General features: G+C 39.4%; 1 protein-coding gene across 12 annotated transcripts in view; it reads left to right on the top strand.

Annotated features, from left to right (window-relative positions):
• The window catches only part of UBAP2 (ubiquitin associated protein 2), a 112,241-nt gene that overhangs the window by 36,301 nt on the left and 49,714 nt on the right, over nt 1-26,226 (top strand). For 6 of the 12 annotated variants that reach the window (XM_062626645.1, XM_062626644.1, XM_062626641.1 and 3 more), the window contains 7 exons: nt 2,256-2,333; nt 11,407-11,461; nt 12,272-12,397; nt 12,686-12,789; nt 17,823-17,882; nt 19,071-19,123; nt 25,264-25,331. In XM_062626645.1, the coding sequence (XP_062482629.1) occupies nt 2,256-2,333; nt 11,407-11,461; nt 12,272-12,397; nt 12,686-12,789; nt 17,823-17,882; nt 19,071-19,123; nt 25,264-25,331 (544 nt within the window). The remainder of the gene's footprint in view (nt 1-2,255; nt 2,334-11,406; nt 11,462-12,271; nt 12,398-12,685; nt 12,790-17,822; nt 17,883-19,070; nt 19,124-25,263; nt 25,332-26,226) is intronic. The other 6 variants (XM_062626649.1, XM_062626648.1, XM_062626647.1 and 3 more) reach the window with 4 other exon arrangements.

Here is a 26,226-nt window from a genome sequence, read left to right as displayed (position 1 = left end):
TATGTCTCTTTGTTTGGAGATGGTCTGTGCTGGTGCAGAGATGCTTCATTTAATTGAGATTTCTGTCCTTTTTACAGTAATTGATCTTTTACAAATTCCTATTCTTTAAGATTTAAAATAGAGTCTTTGTAAGACTCCTTAAAAGCAAGTATGCTCCTGCACAGCTGGTACACTTGTTTCTTTTAATGAAAAAAATTATCTGGCTTTGACTCCATCTCCTTTTATGAGTGGGAGAACCTGAAGATGTTCTCATCTTAGAATCATAGAATAGTTAGGGTTGGAAAGGACCTTAAGATCATCCAGTTCCAACACCCCTGCCATGGGCAGGGGAACCTCCCATTAAACCGTGTCACCCAAGGCTCTGTCCAACCTGGCCTTGAACACTGCCAGGGATGGAGCATTCACAACTTCCCTGGGCAACCCATTCCAGTGCCTCAGCACCCTTACAGTAAAGAACTTCCTCCTTATATCCAATCTAAACTTCCCCTGTTTAAGTTTTAACCCGTTACCCCTTGTCCTATCACTACAGTCCCTAATGAAGAGTCCCTCCCCAGCATCCCTATAGGCCCCCTTCAGATACTGGAAGGCTGCTATGAGGTCTCCACACAGCCTTCTGTTCTCCAGGCTGAACAGCCCCAATTTTCTCAGCCTGTCTTCATACAGGAGGTGCTCCAGTCCCCTGGTCATCCTCGTGGCCCTTCTCTGGACTTGTTCCAACAGTTCCATGTCCTTTTTATGTTGAGGACACCAGAACTGCACACAATACTCCAGGTGAGGTCTCACGAGAGCAGAGTAGAGGGGCAGGATCACCTCCTTCGACCTGCTGGTCACACTCCTTTTGCTGCAGCCCAGGATACGGTTGGTTTCTGATCTGTGAGCGCACACTGAAGCAGTCTCATGTTCATTTTCTCATTGACCAACACCCCCAAGTCCTTCTCCTCAGGGCTGCTCTGAATTTCTTCTCTAAGAGACACAGATAATATCTTCTCATAAGGGGAATTAAAAGACTGGGATCATTATTAATATCCAGCGTATATTACTCATATAAGCCGACCAAAAGGTGAGTTTCTACAACAGGGAAAATTCTTTGTGAGTTGAAACATTTAAAATTTGGTACAGTCTATACAGTTGCAATAATACATCACAGAAAAGGAAACCGATGTTTCCAAGTTAGGTAGAATCACATTAGACTACCATTGGATGCAGGCTTTTTTTTCCCCTTACTTTTTATCAGCAGCATCAAAGTTCATACACACTGCCTTTATAGGCTGTACAAAACACTGATAGATGAGCAAAAGACGTGGAATGAAAACAGTATGTTTAGCATTTTGCTTAAAAGCAGGAAAAATGTTTACAATATTATCCAATTCTTCTAATTCATTACTGGAATGTTTTCAGATATTGTGCCAGTGAAGATGTTTTGCATCTTTGTAGGAAAGAGTAATGTCAGGTTGGCAAAAAATATTAATAAGAGTTGGGCTGTACTTACAACAAATTGAAACTGGATCCATCAAAATAAGTGTGACAGGCAAAATTTGAATTAAAAGTTTTCGAGATGGTTATCAAACCTTCCCAGCTTTATATCCAAGCATTAGTGATTTTGTTTTTTTTCCTGTCATTTGGAGAAGTTGTGCAGCACAAAATCTCAGCAGTGTTTTAAATGGCCAGTCATTTTTTTATGTAATTTTTTTTTTTTTTTTCTTCAAGGAGACAGCCATCTCTCAGAGTGTTTCCTTGGGAGTTTTTTTCGCAAAATATTTAAGTTGCAGTGCTCTTCTAATGCTTCACCTTCACTCATACCTCTGATTTAAATATAGAGGAGAGTTTTTTTAAGTTTCCCTGGTTGTACAGAAGTGTGAGGAGAAGAGCTGTTTTCCTGGTTATCCTTTATTCTTTCACTGTTGTCACCAGCGTATTATCAAGAAAGGACAGTCTGAAGCAGCTTTATTTTCTACCTCCTGAAAGAGGTGAGGCATAATTAAATAGTGTAGTCTCCAGTAGTCTTCAAAACACTGTCCCCCTTCCATCCCCTGATGTGTGTCTTCTGAGGGACATTTTCCTCTTATTAGATACTTTGCTTTCCAATTGTCCAGTGCAAAGTAAATATAACTTGCTAGGCCCCGAAAGAAGAGGGCTGACTGAGATCTGTTGAACAGCCCACTTTAAAGTCTTGCCTTTCCTTTTGCGGTACAGATGGCTATATTGTCTCATGGATAAGTCTCTAAAGTTTCTTTTAAGCTGTCCTCTCTCCACAGTAAGAGCTGAAGAAAATGGAGTGGACAACAGTCAAGGAGACAGGCCTTCAGACCGTGGGAAACGTGGCCGTGGGAGAGGTAAGATTGGTGGTATTGGTGTGGGACTGGCACTGACTGGAACTCTCTGATTTATTTCTCTAAATACTTCTTTTTAAGCATTTGTTAGTTATCCTTTACTTCCATAAGCACTTCACCCATCTTTAATTTAGATGCATCCTCCTCTGTTACTCCTTGTCATGTCTTGGTCTCAGACCAACTTAAAACAATTGACCCAAATAACCTTTAGGGTAGTTTCCTTTGTAGCAGGCTGGTGTACTTCGGCTATGGAGAGCTGTTTTCCCAGACTGACTCACAACAGCCTCCTCTGAGTGGGAGTGTGCTGGGTTCCTCAGGATGTTCTCTGGCAGCAGGAGAGTACAAGATTCCATCTGTAGGGCACTTTGGAAGGGACTTGATGTGTATTTGTGCTGTTTCTTTGAGGTGGATATGGTTGTCAGGCTTGCCTTCTGCTTTTGGTAGCCAGTCAGAGAAAGCACAAGCCACCTTAGAGACTTTTTTGTAAGAAGGAGTTTGGCATGGAAGAGGTGGTATGGAGAAGCGTGGAAAGAGAATACTGTGGAATATTGGGTACAACTCTGATCCTATCCTGCAAAAGGTACAGGAAAGATGTTGATAATGGATTTGATGTGCAATCAAGGGGCGTGTAGTTGGTTTGGTTTTTCAAAGGTTTGAGTGGAAAGAGGATTGTTTCTTCTTAGAGCAGGAAGAATGAATTGAATAATCTATGTACAGTGCAGATTGTGTGGGGAAGTGGGTATTAACTGAGTTAAGTTGATAAAGTGCTGTCGTGGTTTAAACCCAGTCAGGCAACTTGTTCGCTCACTCCTCCCCTTCTTTCCCTCCCCGTACTCCTGGAGGGACGGAGAGGAGAATCGAAAAGAATGCAACTCTCACGGGTTGAGATAAGAACAGTTTAGTAACTAAGGTATAACACAGATCACTACTGCTGCCACCAATAATAATAATGATAAAGGAAATGACAAGGGGAGAGAATACAACACCTCAGCACCAGCTGACCAGTAACTTGCCCCACCCCCCCGGCCCCAACCCGACCAAGCACTGACCGATACCTCCTCCAACCCTGCAGTCTCAGCCCGTCCGGGTAACTCCCAGTTACCTTCTGGGCATGACGTGCTGTGGTATGGAATACCTCTTTGGTCAGTTTGGGTCAGGTGTCCTGTGTCTGCTTCCTCCCGGCTTCCCCTCCTCCCTGGCAGAGCACGAGGTTCACAAAGTCCTTCACCAAACCAAAACATCGGTGTTATCAGCTCTGTTCCCAGGCCGAAAGTCAAAACACTGCACTGCACCAGCTACCAAGAAGAAGAAAAATGACTGCTACTGCTGAACCCAGGACAAGTGCACAGAAGAGCTAGTATAGCTATTAAGTACTGTCTGCCTTGAAGGAAAATTCTGCCTTCAAAAGACTCCCCTTTATTTGGGATATGCAGTAATGAGGCATTTGAAGACAGGGACATCCAACTTCATTGTATCCAAATCTGCATCTTTAGGAGTGGAAAAGACAGGTAGTTTCTAAGGGCTACAGGAATGACTCTGTTATGCTTCTGAATTGGCAAATATCAACTGATATGTGCAGAGAGAGCTTTACAGGGGAAGGTGTGGTACAGTTCACAGCTACAGTTTTCAGTATGTTAGTGCTATTAATTGATAAAATGTTAAGTATTTCAGTATTTGTCTTATAAAATAATCCTTTATACTCAGATTAAAATATAAAGGTAGTATTTTTTAAAATGTTGGGTGAAATGTAGAGGTTAATTTCAAATGCAGTCTATTTTTCCTTTATAACTTTATGAACAGTATGCTGCTTTTGTTGTCAACACTGTAGCTCTCTAGATTGATATCATGTCTCAAGACAAAGCAGTCATCAGCTCAGATGGACATATCTGTCTGAAAAAAGAGGAACAACTTAACCAGTTTCTGTTCAGTGGTTAGTGTGCATAGCATTACTGTATATCTCTACCAAATATTTCAGACATTCATGTGAGCAAAGTGTCTTAATGAAGTGTCTGTGATAAACCTGTTTGAACAACTTCAGGATTGTTACATTACAAGTGTGTGTATTCCATGGCAGGAAATACCTAATTTAATTTTATAACACAAGCTCTTGAAAACTGCAGGGAGTTGTGTAAAACTTTATAATTCCCTTTTCAGTATTTCAGGTATGCATGACCTGCTTTATTTGCGTATTATTAGGAATAATAAAAGTTTCCTGCTGTTTAATTCAGCAGTCTTTCTTTTCTGTTACTCAGAATAGACAAATATGAGATAAATAGCTGAAAGTAAACAGATTGCTGGTAATCACCACGGAACCTTTTTTTTAAGAAATGCTTCATGCAGAATATGTGTGTAGTAATCTAGGCATTAGATATGAAATTAGGGGTCAGCTAACCATCTGAGCAGTGCATTGTTTCTGTTGTAAGCTACCTTCTCAAGTTGGAGCAACGTTACTGGTTGTTTTCTAGGGGAAGGTACTGGGCCATTGTATTACTGCTTCACTGTAGAGCATCCTAATTCTAAGAAATTATATGCATTGCAAATACCAGAAATGAGATGAACACTGAGATGATAATGTGTTGCTTACTGAGGGGGAAAATCCCCAGTACTGAGCATTTCAGCCTTGGTGCTGTAGGCACTAATTTGGTTTTTGAGAAGATCATCTGTTAACGGCTGTGTGGCATTCCTTGCAACTTTATAGGGTAGTAGGTATACAGTGTACAAACACCACTTGTTGCTGGTATGCAGAAGGTCAGGGATTTGAAATAGATACACATTACTGACTGATTAACAGAAAGCAAAAATGCATCACAGGATATGTTTCAGGACACATCCCAGCTGGAATTACTCTGCCCTTAATTTTTGCTTGCCGCTGAGGGTATAAACTTTGGCTTGGAAAACAGTCAAGGGATTTCTTTTTTTTTTTTTTAAAGATGGCCATCTCATTTGTCTTTCTCTTCATAACTGAATTTCTTGATTGAAGTTAATTTACATGTAAAAATACTATAATGGTGATAAACATAATCACTTTGATGAAATTACTGTTTGTGTGTCAGTATTGCAAGGATTTGTAACCATCTGGAATGGAATCTCTTGAAGGAATTAGAGGAAGATGGTTATGTCTTTAAGACAGTCAGCTCTAGAAATGTTTCCTCACGTGTTTTAATCAGCTGCAGTGTTTTATGCAAATTGACAAACTTTATAGGCACTTTGGGGGGGGGGGTGTGTTGGATCAGGGGAGGGGGATTGTGCTGCTTTTTTTTTTTTTTTTTTTTACTGTTCTCATATCTTCAATTTTAAGTGTAGGTCTGGTCCTCCCACTGTCCTCCACCCAGTATTGAAAAGGATGCGATAGAGCTAGAAAAGGCTTTCGGAGCTACTGGGGTATTGGGAAGGCTCTTGTGGGGTGTGAGGAACAAACAGAGAGGGCCTTCTCCACCTGCAAAAGAGAGGGGCTGAGTAGATGTATGGTAGAGATCTGTAAAATTTGTGTGGAGAAGATTCTGTGGGGAAATCAAATGATCACTCCAACCAAGTATGCAAATGAGAGAATATTAAATGAAATCAGTAGATCACAGGTTCACAACAGACCAAGGTGGTTCTTCTGACACTAAGAAGAACTAACGTTCTTCCTTAGTTAACCTAAGGAACTCCTTTCAATAAGATTATGTGGGTACTGAAAACTTGCCCACAGAGAGACTTGGCAATTTTATCCTAAAAAAAAACCACAGAGTAGGAAAAGGAAAAAACAGTGAGCATTTTTGATGTCATAAGTTATCTTTGGTTGAGGAAGTCTGAGCTACAAATAGGTGTAGACCAGGAGAGTGTCCAGAGAAACTGCACTGTGGTTACAGTTTGCATATTCTTCCCTAGATATCTCCTTGACCATAGCTGATAATGGGATATCAGGTAGATGAACTTTTGGTCTTGATTCAGTATAGAAATTGTTACAAACTCAAGTGTAGCAATCTTTCTGATTTGCAAAGTGAAAATGGATTTGTTGCTTTTACTTCTGTTCCTCTATTCACCTCTTCATCATTCTTCCAAAAGCAACATGAATATGTCATAAATGTGAATGCTGACAGGGAAATTTTTTCTAGAGAAACAGAAATAAAAAGCAATGGGAAAACCATTCTGTTTTAATTTTGGACTTAAACAGCGTGATAAGAAGCCTTTAAACTCATTTCCTGCTGGCTATATAAGAAAGCAAAACAGCTTAAGCTTTTGTGAATGTTTGTAAAACCCAACTTGTACTCTTGTTTTTTTTTTTTTTTGTTAACTTTCCTAGGTGAGTATGCTGTCCTTGAAAAAAAATGATATTCTATAATCAGAACTGCATGTTTAAACATTCTCTTGTTTCAAAAGCTTAGCCCAGTTGGCACAGGATATATTTTGGATTTCCTTTGCCAGAACTAGTGAGGAGGATGTTTTTTTTTCAAGGCCTCAATGTAGAGCAGACCTTCTGGAGATTAGTCGGAAGATTGTTTAGTTTTGCTGTAGTTGATTCTGCATTGGTTAGGAAACTATAATTATTATTTTTTTTAATTTTATTTTACTTACTTTTCTTTTAGATAAACCAGAATTTAGCTTTAATGTAAGTTATTTATTTTCTTTTAAACGTAACTTTAGAGTTGAAAGTTATCAGCTTCAAGAAATGGTTATTAGAGTACATGCAGTATGTAAAGCTGATCCAATGCTTCTAGCTTTATTCTGACTAATAAGACAAAAGTGATTTGAATTTACTAAATATGTCTTTTTTGTTTCTGTAGTATGGAATACCTAGAATACAAATTTTCTGTACTTACTCACTTTATCTCTTCATAAGCCTTAAGCCCCTGGTTGATGTCTGCTGAGGATGGCTGGCTTTGCATTTCCAAAGCAGAGACCAGGGCTGTTCAGTAACTGTATAGTCAGAGATAAGCACAAATCTGGGGTGTTGCCTGCCCTTCCAGTCTGCATTTCCTTTTCCTTCCAGCTGTTCTTAGGCCTCTTTTTTAACCTCAAAGTGCTTTCATTTAATTTAAACCTGTCAGTGTGAAAATCTGAGCTTTGAAATAAAGCAGCTGTGTTGCAGTGGAAGGATTTAGGTTTGCAAGCTTGGAAAACTAGATTTTCTACAGAGTAAGCTGTTAAGTTCATGGGCCGGGGCCATCTGAATTGTAATACTGCACACTTTTCTCATAGTCCTGTGTAGTGTGTGTTTGTTTTGGGGGAAGCAGTGTTGCGAATGAGATAAACTCTTCTTTCTATGTACCAGGGTGAAGACTTGATTGTACGGTTGAGTGTTTTGAAATTCCCAGTGTGTTTTAGTGGAAACAGATAATCTTGCCACCTGCCTGAGTGGCAAGGAAGCGTTGACTTCTCCAGAATTTGCCCCAGAAAAGAAAAATGTAAATTCAGTAAGTGATGGCTAAGTCAGCTGAAGGAGATACGATGAAGAGCAGGAAAAGACCCCTAACAGTACACAGCTGAACTGTTACAGTGTTAAAGGAAACAAAAACACGTTTTAAATAGTTTTAAATTATATTGGTTAGGGACAGTAGCAAGAGTGTGTATCATAATCAACTTTAAACGTAGTTCCCTAGTCCTGGTTTCCTGGTACAGAAATGAGTAAGCAATACTGCCTTGGTACTTTAGGCTGTTTGTAGATCCAAGCATAAAGAAACATGAAGAAATGTTTTGAGAGTTTATATGAGGCAGAGCAGTACTTTTGTTCTTCACCAGATGTCTGTCATTTGCTTTTGGGCTCCACATGCTGACTGATTGTAAGAAAATCTATTCTGTTAGACACTAGAAGATTTAGTAAGCTACTGCAAGTCACTTGCTCTCTTTTTGTGGGTAGATAAATGTGTTGATAGAAGAATTGCTCCTGTGAATTAGCACAGGAATTTATTTTTTTTTAGACATTGACTGTTGTGATCTAAACCATTTATACACATTTTTTTAGAGTGGTGTTTAAAGTTCACCTTTTACATTACGAGCATAAACCGACATTACTAGATTAGGTATAGAGAGCTAATCTCTCTCTGCCTATTGTGCTCCTCACTTAAAAGTCAGTTCTGCTTAGCTGTTTCTGGAATTTGCAGCTCCCAGTCAGACTTGTAACTGAGCTTGTCAAAAACTGTTGTTCTGTCTTCTGTGCATCGCTAGTAAATGGTGTTTAATGCTGTATTGATAGCTGTAGGAAGTAAATCTATTACACAGATGGCCTCTCTATTGTACCCTAGTAAACTTGTTTAGCTGGTTCTACTCTTATAAAAATTATTTACTGGGCAGGAAGATAGTCTGGAGTGTAGTGGCTTCCATGCATCTGAGAGCTATGACCCTGTTGTGCCATGTATCAGCTTCCCAGATTAGGGATTTTAGGTGGGCAAAGGAGAAAAGAGTGTATAATAGGTAGGCTGAGCAAGGAGTTTCAGAGGCTGAGTTACAATCAGTTGGGTATAGCATGGTCTGGGGCACTGTTGTTTATGGCACGGCAAAGAGCATAGCTCCATGCATAGGCTTGGTAAAGAGGGATGGTGATTGTGGGGTTGCAGCTGTTAACATTTTCCTAACCTCTGTCTTCTTTCCAACTGGTTGTATAAAGAGAGCAAAAGGAAGAGATAGCAGGTCTGGCTGAGTTCTTGTCCCACCAAAATACTGTGTATTGGTGGATGGAATATTTGCTCTCAAGGTTTCCATGGTTCCTCTGTAGCTAGCAGTTGTCACCTTTGTATAGAATACAAGTAAACTCTTTCAAAATGTAGATTAAGGTGTCCTGCTGCTTGGATGCTTCTTGGAAATGTAGGTTGTCGTGGTTTAAACCCAGTCAGATAATTCGTTCGCTCACTTCCCCCCCTTTTCTTGCCCTCCCCCTGCTCTCGGAGGGATGGAGAGGAGAATCGAAAAGAATGCAACTCCCACGGGTTGAGATAAGAACAGTTTAGTAACTAAGGTATAACACAGATCACTACTGCTACCACCAATGATAATAATGATAAAGGAAATAACAAGGGAAGAGAATACATCATCTCACCACCAGCCGACCGATAACTCGCCCCCCCAGCCCGACCAAGCTCTGCCCGATACCTCCTCCAACCCTGCAGTCTCCCAGCCCTTCCGGCTAACTCCCAGTTACCTCCTGGGCATGACGTGCTGTGGTATGGAATACCTCTTTGGTCAGTTTGGGTCAGGTGTCCTGTCTCTGCTTCCTCCTGGCCTCCCCTCCTCCCTGGCAGAGCATGAGGCTCACAAAGTCCTTGGCCAAACCAAAACACCGCTTGTTATCAGCTCTGTTCCCGAGCTGAAAGTCAAAACATTGCACTGCACCAGCTACCAAGAAGGGGAAAAATGACTGCTACTGCTGAACCCAGGACAAGGTAGTAGACATTTTAGAGGTCCAGAAATATCTTTGAACGCTTGAACAGTGAACAAGGGCAAGAATGGGTGGTGAGGAGAGGGAAAGTCATGAAAATAGGAACTTCCTAAACTGATTTTACCACGTGCTGGAGCTACTGGTCTTATTCAGGTTATGTGGTCCCTGAAAATAAGGGGTGATTCCAAATTCAAACAGCCTTTCATGGGCAATTCTGATGTTTGGACAACCAGTGTATTGGTGGGTTAGGATTATAATTTTTGTGCTCTGGTAAACTTGTAGTTGTTCAGTGACTTACTATTACCACATACCTTTATTGTAAAAACAAACCACTTTGTTCTCAGTCTGCAGCCCTTCTTCCTGTTCTTGTGGTATAAAATCTCTTTTACAGTATTCCCCCTAAAAAAAATCCCAGCCAGAAAAGCCTCAGATATTGAGGTCTTAAAAAAGGAAAAGAAAAATTATGCAGAAATATCTGTGAAATAGTTTTTAACAGTTTATTTAGATATGTGCTTTATAAATGGGATTCATGCCTTGTTGGCCCTACACAACAGGAGGAAATAAAGCCATTCACTGTATCAAGGAAGTTAGAAACTGAGGCTGGCAACCAAAATTGGAGGCAACAAATACTTGTTTTTGTTAAAATAGAAATTAATGTTCTTGTGAGTGATAACAAGGAAGTTGTTTGAGTAATTTGAATTGGTTAATTTTTGAGACACTAACTATGATTAAAGGGAAATCAGAAGGTATGTGTGATACACAAGATGTTGAAAGTGCAGAGGGTGGGCTGAGTTAGACAAGGAAACGGAGTGTTTAACTTTCTCCTTTCAGACAAGGGGTGACAGGGAGTTTCTTGAGAGATCAGGGTACACAGGGAGGCTGGGATTCTAGAGCGTCTTAGGCAAGAGTGATAAAATAGAGACAAAATCTTGAGCAATGTGATGATATACAGATAGCAGTCTCATGTGGAATGAGTCTCTAGATGAGTCTTTTCCTTGGCATTTGGATCTACTTCACTAGGCACAAGAAAGGTAGCAAAGGATTTGCAAGTCCTGTTAAAATGCATAGTTTTAAATGAACTGTTGCTTCCTTCCTATAGGGAAATCTGAGAAGTAAATGGTATTTAACTGTGGTAGATTTCTTCTTCAACCATAGTATTTGGACATGGAGTAAAAAGGACATGGAACTGTTGGAACAAGTCCAGAGAAGGGCCACGAGGATGATCAGGGGACTGGAGCACCTCCCGTATGAAGACAGGCTGAGAAAGTTGGGGCTGTTCAGCCTGGAGAAGAGAAAGCTGCGTGGAGACCTCATAGCAGCCTTCCAGTATCTGAAGGGGGCCTATAGGGATGCTGGAGAGGGACTCTTCATTAGGGACTGTAGTGACAGGACAAGGGGTAACAGGTTAAAACTTAAACAGGGGAAGTTTAGGTTGGCTGTAAGAAGGAAATTCTTTCTTGTTAGGGTGGTGAGGCACTGGAATGGGTTGCCCAGGGAGGTTGTGAATGCTCCATCCCTGGCAGTGTTCAAGGCCAGGTTGGACGAGGCCTTGGGTGATATGGTTTAGCGTAAGGTGTCCCTGCCCACGGCAGGGGGGTTGGAACTGGATGATCTTAAGGTCCTTTCCAACCCTAACGATTCTATGATTCTATTTTTTAATGTGCTAGACCAGTGATTGGTGGCTCCTCTGCTGTTGCTGTTAAATGATGTTTTCTCTCCTAGGGTTTGGACGTGGCAGAGGGAGAGGAGCGGGGAGGTTTTCAGCCCAAGGCATGGGGTAAGAAACATGCAGAGCACAGATTTTAGCAAGGATCAAACTCAGTAAAATATTAATTGACAGTATTGCCACTGTATGTATTAATGTTGCTGTATGTTTGATAAACAAGTATGGATGTAAAAATTCTCAAATGTGATTGATGATTAATGGATTATTTTTGTCTTATACTAGTATTTATGACTAGACACACCTACACAAACCTAATGTGTATTTATGCAGTGTTAATATCTCAGACTTGGAGGACCAGTTTGTACCTATCAGAAGCAGCCCCATAGTGCCTTGGAGGCTGAAAGTTCTCTGTGGTGCATATAGTCCTAGGTCAACTCAAAAAAATATTTGTTTCAGTGTAATGTAGAAGGTGGAAGTTGTATATAAAACCAGGAAGTCTAGCGATTATAAACTCTCCTATTTTGAGGTTTCATGCTTCTGTTGTTTGGACATATATGGGCCCTAAAACAGAATCAAAAGAAGTTACTTAGCCACTCTAAAGTTTGTTTTCAGTTTTGTTGGGATAATTTGCTTTATAGAAGTATAGCCTCCACCAGTTTCACTTAGTGTTTGCCTTGAATGTCATATGAAATGATTTCAGTGATGTAATTTCAGTAATTTCAGTGATGTCATGAGGAACAGAAGGCTAGTACTATTTCTCTGATAATCCTTCTTGTTCGTATTGCAGATAATAAGATGGAAAGGGATTTTTTCTTCAGTAATCCTTTTTCACCTTTTAGCTGCATCTGTGTGTTTTGGCATTGGTGTGAGGAGTGCATCCTGAAATAATCTTACTGATGTTCTGACTCCTGTCCTGCGCAGGTCTGGTGCTCTGAAAGGACATGATACTGGTTTCTCATCAGTCAGCCACCTGCTGAGAAACCATCAGCTGAGAGGGTCTTATCATTGTGCATATGAACTAAAGCTTTATAAGACTGGGAGGAGTAGGTATGCTGTTAACTGCTTTTTCAGGAATTGTTTTTTTGGTTCAGTTTCTCTACAGTAATATTTTTTTCCCCAGTCTCCTCACTTTTTTTCTCCTCTTCTTTTCTCTTTTCTCCCCCTTTTATCTGTCTGCTCATAGAGGAAAAAATTCTTTTGAAACCCAAACTACCAAGATAAATTATGTGGAAGTCAAGATGTTAAATCTGATACAGCGTCAGCTAAAAATGATGACACTTGTGTTCATGAATGACCCATGTGTTCTCTTCCATTTCTTAACTTTTGAAACTCTAGGACATTTAATCCTGCAGACTATACGGAGTCTTCTGTCACTGATGGCTTTGGGACAAAATCAGAGATTTGGCAGACTGGTCACAATGATGCAGATGATGGAACTGGTAAGATGCTTCAAGAAGCGGAAGGATTGGAATGAAGAGCTTTAGCAAATTGCAATTAAAATAACCATTATGTTAGTTCACTTAACTTCTGAAAATGTCAATACATCTCACGTGATACAGGTATTAGTTCACTTTTATAGCTTAACTGCTACTAATGTGCAGAACATATGCTGTAGCCTGAGTGACTCTGTGGTTGGAATGAAGGGAAGGTAATTTCCAGTTCTTTTTGTTGTTTTAGTACTAATGATCCCTTGAGAGACAAAGGGATTTGAATTTTTGAAGAATTATTGAAAGAACCTGGTATGTGAAGAACTGTTGAGATATTTTAAGTAGTTCTTAAGAACTCACCTAAAGTAGTTAAGGAATATAAGTCCTACTAAAAGTGAGATTATGCAGTAGTAGTGTGAATATCTAAGTAGAAGAAAAAAAAGAAAAGAAAAATCATTTACAGATATGAATCCACTCAGTGGCACTGGGATGGCTTTGGCAGCCCCACCTGTGCAACGCAGCAATGTAAAGATGTAAGACTATGATGGAGGAGAGTTCCAAGATCTGACACCTTTGAAAAGAAGAATGATTAACTAAAGCACAAGTAGGCACTTGAATTGAAGCCAAAAGAGCAGTCTGCCTGTCTGAAGATAGAGGTATTCATGTGTTTCTGTGTGAAGTATGTGCTCCCAGCTAAAGAGGCAGATGTAGTTTGGAAAGGAGCACTTAGCACTCATCTCGTGGTGATTCAGAAATGAAGAATGTGAACTGCTCATCTGTGGTTGGGAAAACAGGATACCTTGCTGCTTCCCATACTCAGTGACAGGAGATGAAGGCAAAGGAAATCCAGTGTCAGGATGGAGAAGTTCATGTACGTTATTGTCCATACTTGGGAACCACTGAGTGATAAGATAGATATATCTATATATATCTATATCTATATATATATATATAATTTTTTTTTAACCCCAGCGAAGGAGAGCTCTTCTTATCACTTAATTACTGAAGCCTATGCAGATGATGTTTTATTAATCCCTGTGTCAAGTGTGGAAGGAAAAGACTGATACTGGAGGCCAGGGTGTGCTCCATTGAGCTCTGCTGTGAGCTGCTTGTTATACAGCTTTCTAAACTTGATACAAGCCATTTTCCACCTACCCAGCAAAGGCAGGCTCAGAGTTTAGGAGAGGTTATTAAGAAGCTGTCTTGGCACTCCAAATGCTTTCTGTTCCAGTGTGGGAGAGTGGCACTGAGTATATTCATGGTTATCAAAAGGGAGTTCTTGGCAAATATGGCATCTTTCCAAGGAATTACTTTTGAAATTACTTGGGCTATAGTGCAAACAGAAATGCACCTTTTTCGTGCTAGTTTTTCAAATAAGTTTATCAGATAATGAGTTAGAAGAGCACCTAATGGCTTGAAAATTCCCCTAGAATACTGATACTGTTATTTGCTATATGGAAGTGGAGGGCAGGGTATGTTGTCACAAGTATTGCAGGAGCAGTAAGGTTACCTAATTAAAAAAGGAAGACATACAGGAAAGGCATGAGGAGACTGGACCAGAGGTATAAAATTCACTGTCTGATTATTACTAAATGCAGCTGTGAGGCTGTGGCTTATGAATAACTTTAACTTGTGCTCCATTTCCCAAGTGAATTCAAATGCTTGCGACCCTCACGGCTAATTCTGGGTAGCCTTTATGTGCCTTCCCTATGGCAACCTCTGTTCCTTCTTGTAGCCATCTCCTGAGTCTTCGGTAATGGAAGAATTCTGCCCAGGCGTAAGAGTAGCTTGGTGTGGTTAAACAGATTCCTGTAAGTGTGTGAATGTGTCTATGTGAGGAGTTTGCTGCTAGTTGACATGTTGAACTTCTTTTTGGATAACAAGTGTGATTTTGCTGTTACACTGTGCACATCTCACTGAGAACTGCACTTCAGTAATGCAGTTTAAGGCCTGTATGGAAATCTGGGAGTGTGGAATGGAGAAGAAGGTTTCAGAAGGCATTTGGGAATTTTCTCTGGCCCTGTCAGATTAATGGTTCATAGGGTATGAATGAGTGAGTGGCAGTGTGTGGAGTTCATACAAAATCATTTGGTTGGTGGAAATTTAAAGTAAACTAGTTAAGTGTGAATGCTCTTTTTGGGTGCAAAGGGCCTTTTTGCTGCTAATTTTAATTTTCTTTCGGTGCAAATGGAAAAGGCACAATAGCTGGCAAAGCAAAAATGTCTGACTCTATATATGACTATAGGAAGAGTGTTTTATTTTACAGTATTTCTTCTTTAGACAAGCCATAGGAATGTCTGAAGTAAGTCCCCAAGCCAAAAAGAAGAGATCTCTTTGCAGAGAGTAAGCTTTAAATTTGAATCACTTAGTCTTGTCCAAGAGGGAAGCACTTTCAACCTTGCGATGGAAAGTATCTTGAGGAGGCACATTAGAGGAGACTGCAACTGGGATAGTAGTTTTAAAGCAAAAGCGAGTGCTGGGAAGGAAGCTGAAAGCAGGGATAGGATGGTGGAGTTGGAGACAATGTGTGGGGCTGGAAGCAGGTTTTACAAAGTTGAGCTGGTGATTTTACTTGTTAATCAGAAGTACTAGTTTTCAAAATTACCTTCCTCCCCATTTAGAGTACTTTTATTGCAAAGCAACAGTCATGGTGATAAGTAACTTTGCTATGTAGAGTTACTAAAGATGTGAATGAGGGTTATGTATATTTATGGAAATCTATAAAGCCTCTGGTGACCTAATGAAGTATGTCAGGTAAGTGTATACAGAGAAGAAAGGTAGCATGGAAATCCCTCTCTATTCCTCATTACCCAGTCCCATTTCTTCTTTCATCTCGAAAGAAACCAAAATTAGCTCATAGTAGCTGCTTGAAAACTTACTTTTATCTGCAGTGAGATAAATTGACATAACTGGGCAACTACCTGGAGAAACAAAACTGATTTGCTTATCAAAATGTTTTCTGAAGACAACATGCAAATATAAACTGCTTGTGGAGTTCTAAGTTTTCACTACCTATTCCCTCTTTAAGCCGGTGCTGGGAAGTTACCAACATCAATGTTTTCAATTAAAATGAAATACACTATTTGTTTCCAAAATATAGTTGCCCCAGTATGTGCTCTGAAAGTGCTCTAGAACCTCTTGTCCTGAGTTATTGCAGGTACAAGAGGAATTATAGTAGCCTGAATGAAAGGTGTTACTAGGTGCCCCATCATGCAGTCTTATAGAAAAGCTAGTTGGTTCTATGGAGGTAAAAGTTAGCATTGTTGTTTGAAATAAAAAGAGAGTAAAGAGAGAATTTTTAGTGGTTCATAACATTTAAGTGTAATTGTATTCTAAATAATTGAGAATCAGTTTTTCTGAATCCTGGTTTTATAGAACTAATGTACAACTGAAAGACATGGTGCAGGTGGGAGGAAACAGAATGACCAGTCCTCCTCCAAAAGGGATTAAACTTGAACAGCATGATCAATACTTTCTTACAGGCACAATGGGTATTCAGTTTCTTACCTTTTTTGTAATGTACAAGGCAGTTGGAGACCCTGAGTGAAAGATCACAGCAGTTCTTATAAATCAGTTATGTTACAGGCCATTTCTCAAAGGAGGTTATAAAAATGGTGTTGCATTCTTCTAATTTACTGATACCTCTACTTTGATAGAGTTTTCATAGATTTCACAGAAAAAAAAATCCTTTGTTACCTTAGTTAGGAGCAGCATTAGATGACTCAAATTGAAGAATGACAAGAAGTAAAAAAATAATTGTAATGTAACTACCAAGGGGTAAGAAGGGAATTGCATAGCTTGGGAATTACAAGGAAGGTGTCTGGTTTTAGGACTTCTGTAAAAGTGAAAAGGAACGTTTTAAAGAAAACTTCAGGTCATTCTAGAACATGAATGTAATCCAGAAGATTAGTACATAACTTTGGGATAGACAAAAAAAAAAAAAGTTAAATCTATGGCTGATTATTAAAAAAAAAAAAGGAAAAATGGCCCTAAATAGTGTGACAGAAAGTGAGTAACTGGGGGAAAGTAGCTGAGGCCTTACCAAAAACATATTGTATACTTTTTGCTTTATAGCTTTCTAAAACTGAATGTGTTGCAAAGAGAAACAGGAAAGAGTCACACAAAGCCATCTAGGTGGAAGCTGCTGTGACAAGGATCCTTAAAAACACAAAGCGTACTTTCAGTGGAAAACAGAGAACTCTTTGCAAGGCACAGGGGAAGGTTGGGAAGAAAATGTATGGAGTTGCCATAATGCCAAGGTGGATATTGGACTAGAAGGAAATTGATGTGCTTGTGGCAAGATCAGGCTTAGAATCCCACCAACAAGATGAAGACATTAGCTAACTGGATTTAATGCAGAGAAAAATCAGTGAAATAATTGAGGCTGGAAGGAGCGAGTTGGGAAGGTAGAGTGTTAATAAATTACAGTAATAAACTTAGCAGGGTAAACTAATAAAAGGGTGAAGGGTTGTGTTCAATAATTAGAGGGTAAATGCACAGAAGCATGTTCAGAAGTAGGAGCAACAGATAAATGTTTAAGTTGAATGTCAGGAAAGTGTCCTGTGTATTATTCCAAGCAGGTTTGATCTCCCAGAAGTGGTGGGGATGGTCAAGGGTTGGGCTTGATTTGACTGAGCTCTTCTTGTGTTTGTTTTAGCTGACTCTGAGCTCTATTGTGATTCTGGCACCACCATGAGGTTTGTCTTCTGCAGAGGCAGGCCTTGTTCTGGCTGATAGGAGATAAAAAGAAGCAGTGGGAATACAAGGATGCATGAAGAAAAAATATCAGAGGATATCCTGTGCTGGTCAGGGGAAGGAAAAGAAAAATCAACTGTTTCTCCAAAAACCTCATTGGGCTTTTTCTCCTTTCTAAAATTTCTGTGGAAGTGTGTGTATTGGTCTGGAAATTTGAGGCATTTGTAGTTAATTTTGTGCTCGGATTTGGTTAGTAGTTGTTTTGCAGTATGTAGAAACGTCCTGGTTAGAGGTTGTTTGGTAACACATGAGCACAAGATGTTTCAGGCAGCTCTGTAGTTGCTCCACAGAGCCAACACAGAGTGGATGTTACTTTGCTCAGGACCTGCCAAATAATTTTGGATTCCAAGGTATAAACCTCCTTTCTTCTACCCACTATGTGTATGTATATCTTCATAGTAGGCCTGTTTGCCTCACTGGGTTAGTGCCATTGGACCCTTCTCTGCTCAAAACACTGTTTTGTAACAGTGTACAAAAGAATACATTAATCCAGAGATGTCATTAGTATAAACTGGACAGTTGATGCTGTCTTCCAGGAGCCTGTTTCTGGCTGAACGTGTCTCAGAGGGTTTCTCATTAAGTAAAAAAGAGGTGATTAAAGCAGTAATTCTTCTGCTTTTGTACTTGATCAAAGGTGATGGGAGCAGGATCTGTACTGCTGGTGTTTTCTTCACTCATGGTTATGCAGATTAAAGGAAGGCTCTGGTTGTTGGCTGGGATAACTTCTATGCTGATGGTGGTGGTCAAGGACTTTAGTCTGTCGCTTTTGCATGTCTGTGTCTGCTGTTTCCTGTGGAAGGGATCAGGTTTCTTGCATCTGTAGGATTATTTCCCGTAGTTTTCCCATTGCCACATGTTGTACACTGCACACTGTGCTCCAGTGTTCACCAAATAAATACTGCAACAAGTTATGGGGAGAGGTGTTTTGCAGCTACAGTGGAAGCTTATTGGCTCTTCTGCTGCCATTATACGGACTATATATGATTTAAAATAAGTTTCGTGTATCATGGGAAGGGATTGGAGTTTTTCTGCTTTAAGGAGAGAGTTAACAGGTTGGAAAGGAGTCTCCAGAGGCATAGCATGGGTCTGGAATTTGTGTTGAAAGCAGGATTATGGATGTTGGAGCAGGTGTTGTGGTTCTGTTTTGTTCCGGCTCTGTATGAATTTGTGCATGTAATTGTGAGATCCATTGGGAGGGCTGAGTAACCTCTCTCTGTCACTGGGGACATAGGAGGAAGTTCTTACAATGTTTGGGATTAATCACTGCTTGCAGACATATATTTATGCAAATTATGTCTGATACCGTAGTGGCTGAGAAATTCCTGAAATCAGAAATTACAGGGGGAAAGAAAAAACCCTCCCAAAATTTTAAATCTGCAGACCAGTTTTCTAGAGCTTCCCATGTTTCCAACCACCATTTCCTCGCTTTGTGTTCCACTACTAATGAAAACAGGGCAGCTTATAAATCAGAATGGTTGAAATGCCATGTAGTGCCTTTAGCTTGTAACTCTTTTCTTTCCTTCCCCATATTACAATAGGAGCATGGAAAAACTCAATAGAAGAGTGGACAGCAGAAGATTGGAATGAAGATGTAAGTTTACCATGTTGGATAGACCAGTTGATTATTTACCCTTAGAGTTTCTGTGTTATCTTCAGAAACTAAGTGTTCAAAGTAGTAGCTGTATGCAACTCTTACAGGAATTACAGCAAGATATTTCTTACTGTGTTTCTTACTGTAATTCCTGTTCAAAAAACGCATAGAATCATAGAATCACAGAATGCTTTGGGTTGGCAAGAACCTTAACATCATCTAGTTCCAACCCCTCTGCCATGGTTCTTTCTTTCCTAAATGCAATCTATGTATTTCACAAATGAGTATGTATGACCATGCACTCCACAGTACACTTTGGTTATCTTATTCTGCTGACTGCATTTTATATTTCCAATTGTTCAGTATTAATTGTGAGTATAACCTGGCACAGATTTATCCAAGTTAGATTTCTGCAGTTATCGTAGGATGAATTAATTCAAGTAGAGAACTTAGCCACACATAGACAAGATTGTTTTTTAAACAAAATTGAATCAAGAAATAGTTATTTTTTTAATGGGTGGGTAGTACATAGGTAACAAAATTTTAACTTTTATCCCAAATTAAGTATTTGTGAACTTAGAGTTCTCAACTGCTCAGTGCTGATGGGTGTAAACCACAGGCTTCCCCCTACTATCATGTAAGGATTTAAAGCCATATTATCACAGGACTTTTAAGTAATGAAGTGCTGAGGCTTCCTGTCAACTTTAGACTCCTCATTTGATGCTTTTTGTTTGAAATATGCTTAATTACTTCTCTTAGTCCAACTTCGTGTTCATAATATTAAAAAAAGGGTCTAGCAGTATGCTGAAGTTAGCAGTTAATTGCTTCATTCCTGTTGTTTTATTATGATACGTTGTTTAAAGTACTACAACAATTTCTGTGCTCATTCTTTATCAGGTAAGATGTCTTAATTTCTTCAAAACATTTGCCATTTTTAATCATCACATGTGAAAATTACATTTGTGATTTTAAAGTTTCAGTTGTATTAAAGCTTAAGCAGTTCAGAAAACAAACGAGGTAATAAGAAATATGGAAAGGATAACTTAGCTTTTAAGAAGTTTTTCATATTTTACAGGAATATCCATTATTTCAAGTTTATTTTCAGAAGAATAAGTTTATATTGAAAATCATCCCTTTTGCCTCTTTCTGTAAGGTAGCATAAAATCATGGAATCATAGAATTGTTTAGGTTGGAAAAGACCTATAAATCGAGTCCAGCCATTAACCCAGACCTGCCAAATCCACTAAACCATGTTCCCAAATGCCACATTTGCACATCTTTACCTCCAGGGATGGTGACTCTGCCACTTCCCTGGGCAGTCTTTTCAATGCTTGACGACCCTCCCTGTGAAGAAATTTTTCCTAGCATCCAGTCTAAACCTCCCCTGGCACAGCTTGAGGCCATTTCCTCTTGACCTATTGCTTGTTACTTGGGAAAAGTGATGGACTCCCAACTCTTTCTCTACAGATAGCTGTAGAGGGTGATGAAGCATGTCAGTGTTACAGCTAGAAATGTGTGAATGTGTCATATAACAGATATGAAAATTCTGTCCTTATCTAATGAAAGGGCTGTATTTTTTAAGAAAGTTGAAAGAAACTCCAAAATACCTAGTTTTTCTGTATTGGTTACTGCCATCAAAAGCTGATATCTTTTTTTAAGCCTGCCCTCCTTTCTACAGTATATGGTAGAAGTAGTCTGATGGCTAAGGGATAGTGAAAATTTCTGACCTTGTTTCTTAACTGTTTGATACTGGTACAATGCAGTACTTGTAGCACAGGTGGAGTGTTGAGCAATGCTGACCAGCAATAGATTTTTTTTAAAAATTAATAATTAAAGTCCAAGAAATTTGCACATGAATCTTGAAAGAGCAGCAGATGAAACCTCTAGACTGTTATTTTTTATTAATTTTAGAGTCCTGGAAAAATCCCTGTAGCCTAGGAGAAAGTTGTTCATGTTCAGAAAGAGTGAATGAAATGGCTACCTGCAGAAACATTAGCCTAAAACATGCCTGGGGAAAAAATAAAGGAAAATTTGATTCATATGATCTAAAAAGAAAAAGGAAAAAAAATAAAACAAACCACACCGAAAACAAAAGAAACAAGCCAAAAAAACCCAGAAGCTGTAATAATACAGCTTCTGCCATTCACTGTAGCTTTATAGAAAATAACTCCCCTTCAAATAAACCTGATGATAGTCTTTAAGTAAATTACAAGTTAATTGTGAAGACAGAGTATGTCTTTGTATGAGAATTGATCTACATCTTTTCTTCTAAAAATAATTACATGCTATCACAAAGCAGAGTAAGTGGATTTAAATCCACCCTGCAAATTCTGGCAAATCTTTTGCAAGAGGACCAGTATCGAACATGGGTGTTTCTAGGAGATGTGTAAAGGAATCCAGTCCCAGACCAGATGCCTTCCTTATCAATGATTTGGAAATAAAAGTAAAATCACTGCTGAATTAAATGTGTGGCAAATCCAAAAATTACTGGAATGGCAGTCATAAGTAAGCCAGTCATGCAGAGAGGTCTGGAACTTTGCTAGACTTGACCTGTTCAAATAAAAAATGCTTTAATATAGCCAAGTGCACATTTGTTTCATAGGAATAAAGGCATACCTCCAGGACAAGGGGCTGCTCTCTGAAAAGCAGCAACAGAAAAAGTTTCAGAATTGTAGTGGATGATGAAAAAGGAACAGCTCAGCATGATCTCCTAAAGGGCTGATAGTATGGCAGAAAAGTGCTATTATAGTTTGGTTTTTTTTGCCTGTAGGCGCCCTTGCTGTCTCACAATCATTCTTGGTTTATGTTTCTGTGTGTGGACTCTCCTGGATGTGATTCTGAAGTACTGCATCCAGTTACTCATTGGTTTATAAAACAAAAATTGTGGAAACAGCTGAATATTATTTACTTATAGAAGAGGTACTTGAGGATGAGATTTTTAGTTTACTGAATCTGAACAGGTTGTTTTATTGGCCTATAATGGACTCTAGTTTTAGTTTAGCAGACAAAGGCATAATATGAACCTGTGGCTGGAACATGGAGCTGTGCATTTAAGTGTATAATAATTCTAGCAGCATGACTAATGGTTAAAACAACCAAGGATGCTGATGTATTTGCTGGTGTGTTTTGCTGATAAAGACCAGCTGTTTTTCTGAGAAATAATTTTGATTAAATGTGTTGTTTTCTAGTCAGATGCAAGTTGGGAGTGGATGAGTGAAATTTAGTGACCTGGGCAGGATTGGATTTTTGTGATCTAATAGTCCTGTATTTACTAGTGAGTATTGAGCAAGTATTGTAAGTTGTCAGCATGCTCTTAGACTTGAGGCTAGCTGTAGTGAAAATAGGAGGTTGTATTTTGTTAAAGTAATATTCAGGGCATGGACAACGAAGGATCAGAGAAATGTCAAGGTAGTGTAGGTGGCTTTGGGTTTTCCTGCTGAAACTGTGGTCATGTTCTCCTGGCTAAAGAAAATAAATTCTAACTATCAGAAGGGGAAGAAGCTATCAGAAGGGGAGAAATAGAATACATACACATTGCTGGAAAGTGGATGAAGGCATACATTTGCTGTACAATGTTGATAGTGTTAGTTTTTATTTGAAACAGCAACACTAAAAAAAAAAAAAAAACAACAAAAACAACAAAAAAAGCAAACTACACAAACCCAACCCCCCCCCCCCCCCCATTTATTTTACTGGGTGTATTTCCTTTACCAGGAAGCAACATGAGAACTTGTTTTATTTTTCTTTCATTTCAGTACATCTTATCAAAGCAGTAATAAGGTTTTGTTATTTCTGATTTGCTGATGTTTTTATGAGGCTGCTAGAGTATAGTTTCCTGTTCACACCTATCAACTGGCCTTGGGAGCTGGTGGCTAGTTGTTAAATGTATTGTCTGTTTGGTAACTGGATCTTTATCATGAGCTAAAGAGCTGAAAAGCACCAACTTCATGAAGGGAATATGAACCCCTTCTGAAGCTGATGTTTGCAAATAGTTCGCAACTGTTCATTCAATTCTGGTAAATGCCAGAGCCTCAGTAAAACACTTGCAAATGTAGTGTATAGTGAGTGTAAATAGCTTTGTTAGGAGCTGTAATGCTATTAAGAAATACTAAACATATCTGGGCGATAAAGCTTTCTAGTCACTGCTGCACATAGTACAGTGTTTTGATAAATGCCATAGTCCCATCAGAATTCTGCATTAGGTGCTTGATTAGAGCTTGTGGCTGTGAGCTTGCCACAGGGTATAGTGTAAATTTCAGCATAGCCAGAGATGCGCGTTTTGCATGCTGGCTCACTTAAAGAGAGCATTTCCTCTCTGACACATCAAACATGCTTTTGTGGTGTCACAAACACCCTTGGGCTCCTCGATTTGCTTATTTTTCAGGATTCATGCGTATTGGCCACAGTTAGTCTTATCCTGCATTATGTGAGAGTAAGAAACTGTTGACATTACAATGAATTTAATATTTAACCAGCGGATTGCAGACCATGGGCTGCTGCTCATGCCATTAGCTGACCTTCTTGTGCCATACAATGCAGGAGTCTCATAGCACTACAAAAAGTACAGTACACGTTTTAAAACAACGTGTACGGTGGAGTGAGGGCTGAACAATAGAGAAAGCCTTTTTAATTGGAAATATGGTTGAGCTGAATATTCTTTCTTTGTTTTAGTCAGTACACAGAGTTGTGGGCTGGCAACATTATACACAGTACAGAGTTGTGTTCCAGAAAGATGGGATTAAAGTATGTTGCGTGGGCAGCAGAGGAAGGGAAGGAAATGGAGGAAGGAACTGTGGTGGTCCTCATTTTTTCATGACACAATGTATTGCACATAAGTGGGTGCTAGTAGAATACATGAAACATTTGAACTTTGCTCCTAGTCTGCCCTTCTGCATCCTGCTCAACAGTGTTTCACAGGAGAATCCCAGTCAGATGGCTGTGTTCAGAGATACAGGTGCTTTCAGTAGAGCTGCCCATGGGATGACAGATGAAATTGACTCATGTCAGTAATATCCTTTAAACAGGGATACTAGCAATGTGTGTGATTAAAAATCAATTACTTCCCAGAAGACCTGTATTCAAATGCCACATTCTAAAGGGATTCTTCATGTGAGTTTGAATAGGTCAGTCTTCAGTGTAAATGTAAAGCTACACTGAAGTAGTTAAGGGTGATTTTGTGCAAATTTAATTTAAAATATAACCATTATGTGTGCATATCTTCATCTGGTTAAACCTAACCTGCGCTCATTTAAGACCTCTTCTGGTTTGCAAGTATTCCTGTCAATAGAAATTAATTAGCCCTATAAAGTTGTAGCTGTTTTCTTTTTTAAAAAAATAGCAGATAAAGGTGTTAAAATAAACAGCAGCAAATGAACACCTTACAAACTAACATCACCCCTTTCTCCCACAAAACTCCAACCAACCAGCTTCACCTCCCCAGCTACTTGTGCAAGTACCTAGTACAGCATGGTGAAAGCAGTAGTTTTCTGCTGTATGGGCTGATTGGTTATACCAGTATAAGCAATTGCTGGTTTTGAGCTCATGACTGCAGAGCAGACGTGAGTTTATAATGTTACTGCCACCCCTAGCAGAAATGCCAAGAAGGAACCATGAATGCTGTTTCACTGTACATATCTGTGGGCAAATCTGCCTCCGCTGGTGATGGCAGCTGAAATGTGAAACATGGAGATACATGGAAGAAATGAGAGCTGTGCAATATGTTAGGCTTCTGCAATGACATTTATCACAGCTGTTCTATGGAGTCCTAAATTACACCTGCACAAGTACTTGCACAAAGTATCTTTACAGCTGTCATGTTAATTACTTTCTGCTGGTGTATTTTTCAGTTAGTTGCTCAAACTGATGTCGGTGCATTGGTATGCCCTTGTATGTGTTCAGTAGACCAAATTTCCTAGCACTTCAGTTAAATTAGTACTTGATTCTGTGGAGAAGGCTTTGCTGAAGTTTGGCTACGTGTTTTTGTTTTTTTTAAGCAGCATAACTGGTTGTAATGCTAGTTCAACTTTACTTTTATCGTGAAAGTGCATGACCAAGATGGAATTTCTGCAGATGTCACAGAAGTGAGGCACGAGAATGTATGTGATTAAAATACCTTTCCTCCTCCCCTCTATCTTTTTCAGCTTTCTGAAACGAAAGTGTTCACGGCTTCTTCTGTTCCAGTTGAGAATCACGTGACTCCTGGGCAGAGGTAAGCTCCTTTTCCGTATTTTCCCTATACCTTAAGAACAGCTTGCTTGGTGAACCATTATTAGCTTCCACATATAAAATGTTGGATAAAACACAGGGCAGCCCTGGCCAGAGATTGGTCAAACTAATTTTGAAATTGTGAAATTGTCAGGTTTGTGGTTTCCTGTGTTATTGAATATGAAATTGGAGCCAAACTTAGCAAATCCATAAGCGTAATACTGAGAAGGCCCTGTCGTCTGCACAAAGACTGCTTACAGGCAGGAACAGAAGTAGATGTGAAGAAAAAGTTTTCTGCTTTCAGTTGAAAAGGAAGCACTGCCTTTGCTGTCCAGAAAGTGGAAAGCCTGCCCATGTAGGTGAAAAACGTGTTTAGAACATAGTGCTTTAACAAACGTGTTAATAGGAAAGCTTTTGTTGGCAAGAAGATGAATTTCCTGATAAGCATCACAATTACCTGCTTTAACTAATGATACAGAGCTCAGATAGGGAGCCAGAAATATGGCAGTTGCTGTCTTTGCTTGCCTTTGTCTTCACCAAATGCTGGGCTGATGATGGTGGAATCAGTCGCCTGCATTAGCCTCAGGTCCCAGGAGAGAGGATTAAAGCTGTTCGATGAAGACTTCAGTAGCTGAATAGCATAAGATCTAAAAACTAGATGGCCTGATGGTCCCAGATATCCTGGTGCAGCTGTATCCCTGTACTCCAAACTGCAGGAAAATTTTCCTCATGGAAATGGGATGTGATCTGGAGGCAGCAGGGTGTCAGTTGATCTAGAGTTTATAATCCTTTCTTTTAAAAGGTGATGTGTTCACATATTCATTGTTCTGATGCAAATACTCTTTCAGTGGATATCCCTCAAATTATGTTAGAAAATATTTTAGTTCATCAACTCAGAT

This window comes from Pezoporus occidentalis, unplaced genomic scaffold (assembly GCF_034315485.1).
Source record: "Pezoporus occidentalis ecotype Australia unplaced genomic scaffold, CSIRO_AGI_Poc_V1 ctg296, whole genome shotgun sequence".
Taxonomy (NCBI): domain Eukaryota; kingdom Metazoa; phylum Chordata; class Aves; order Psittaciformes; family Psittacidae; genus Pezoporus; species Pezoporus occidentalis.
This window is presented reverse-complemented; position numbering and strand designations above follow the sequence as displayed.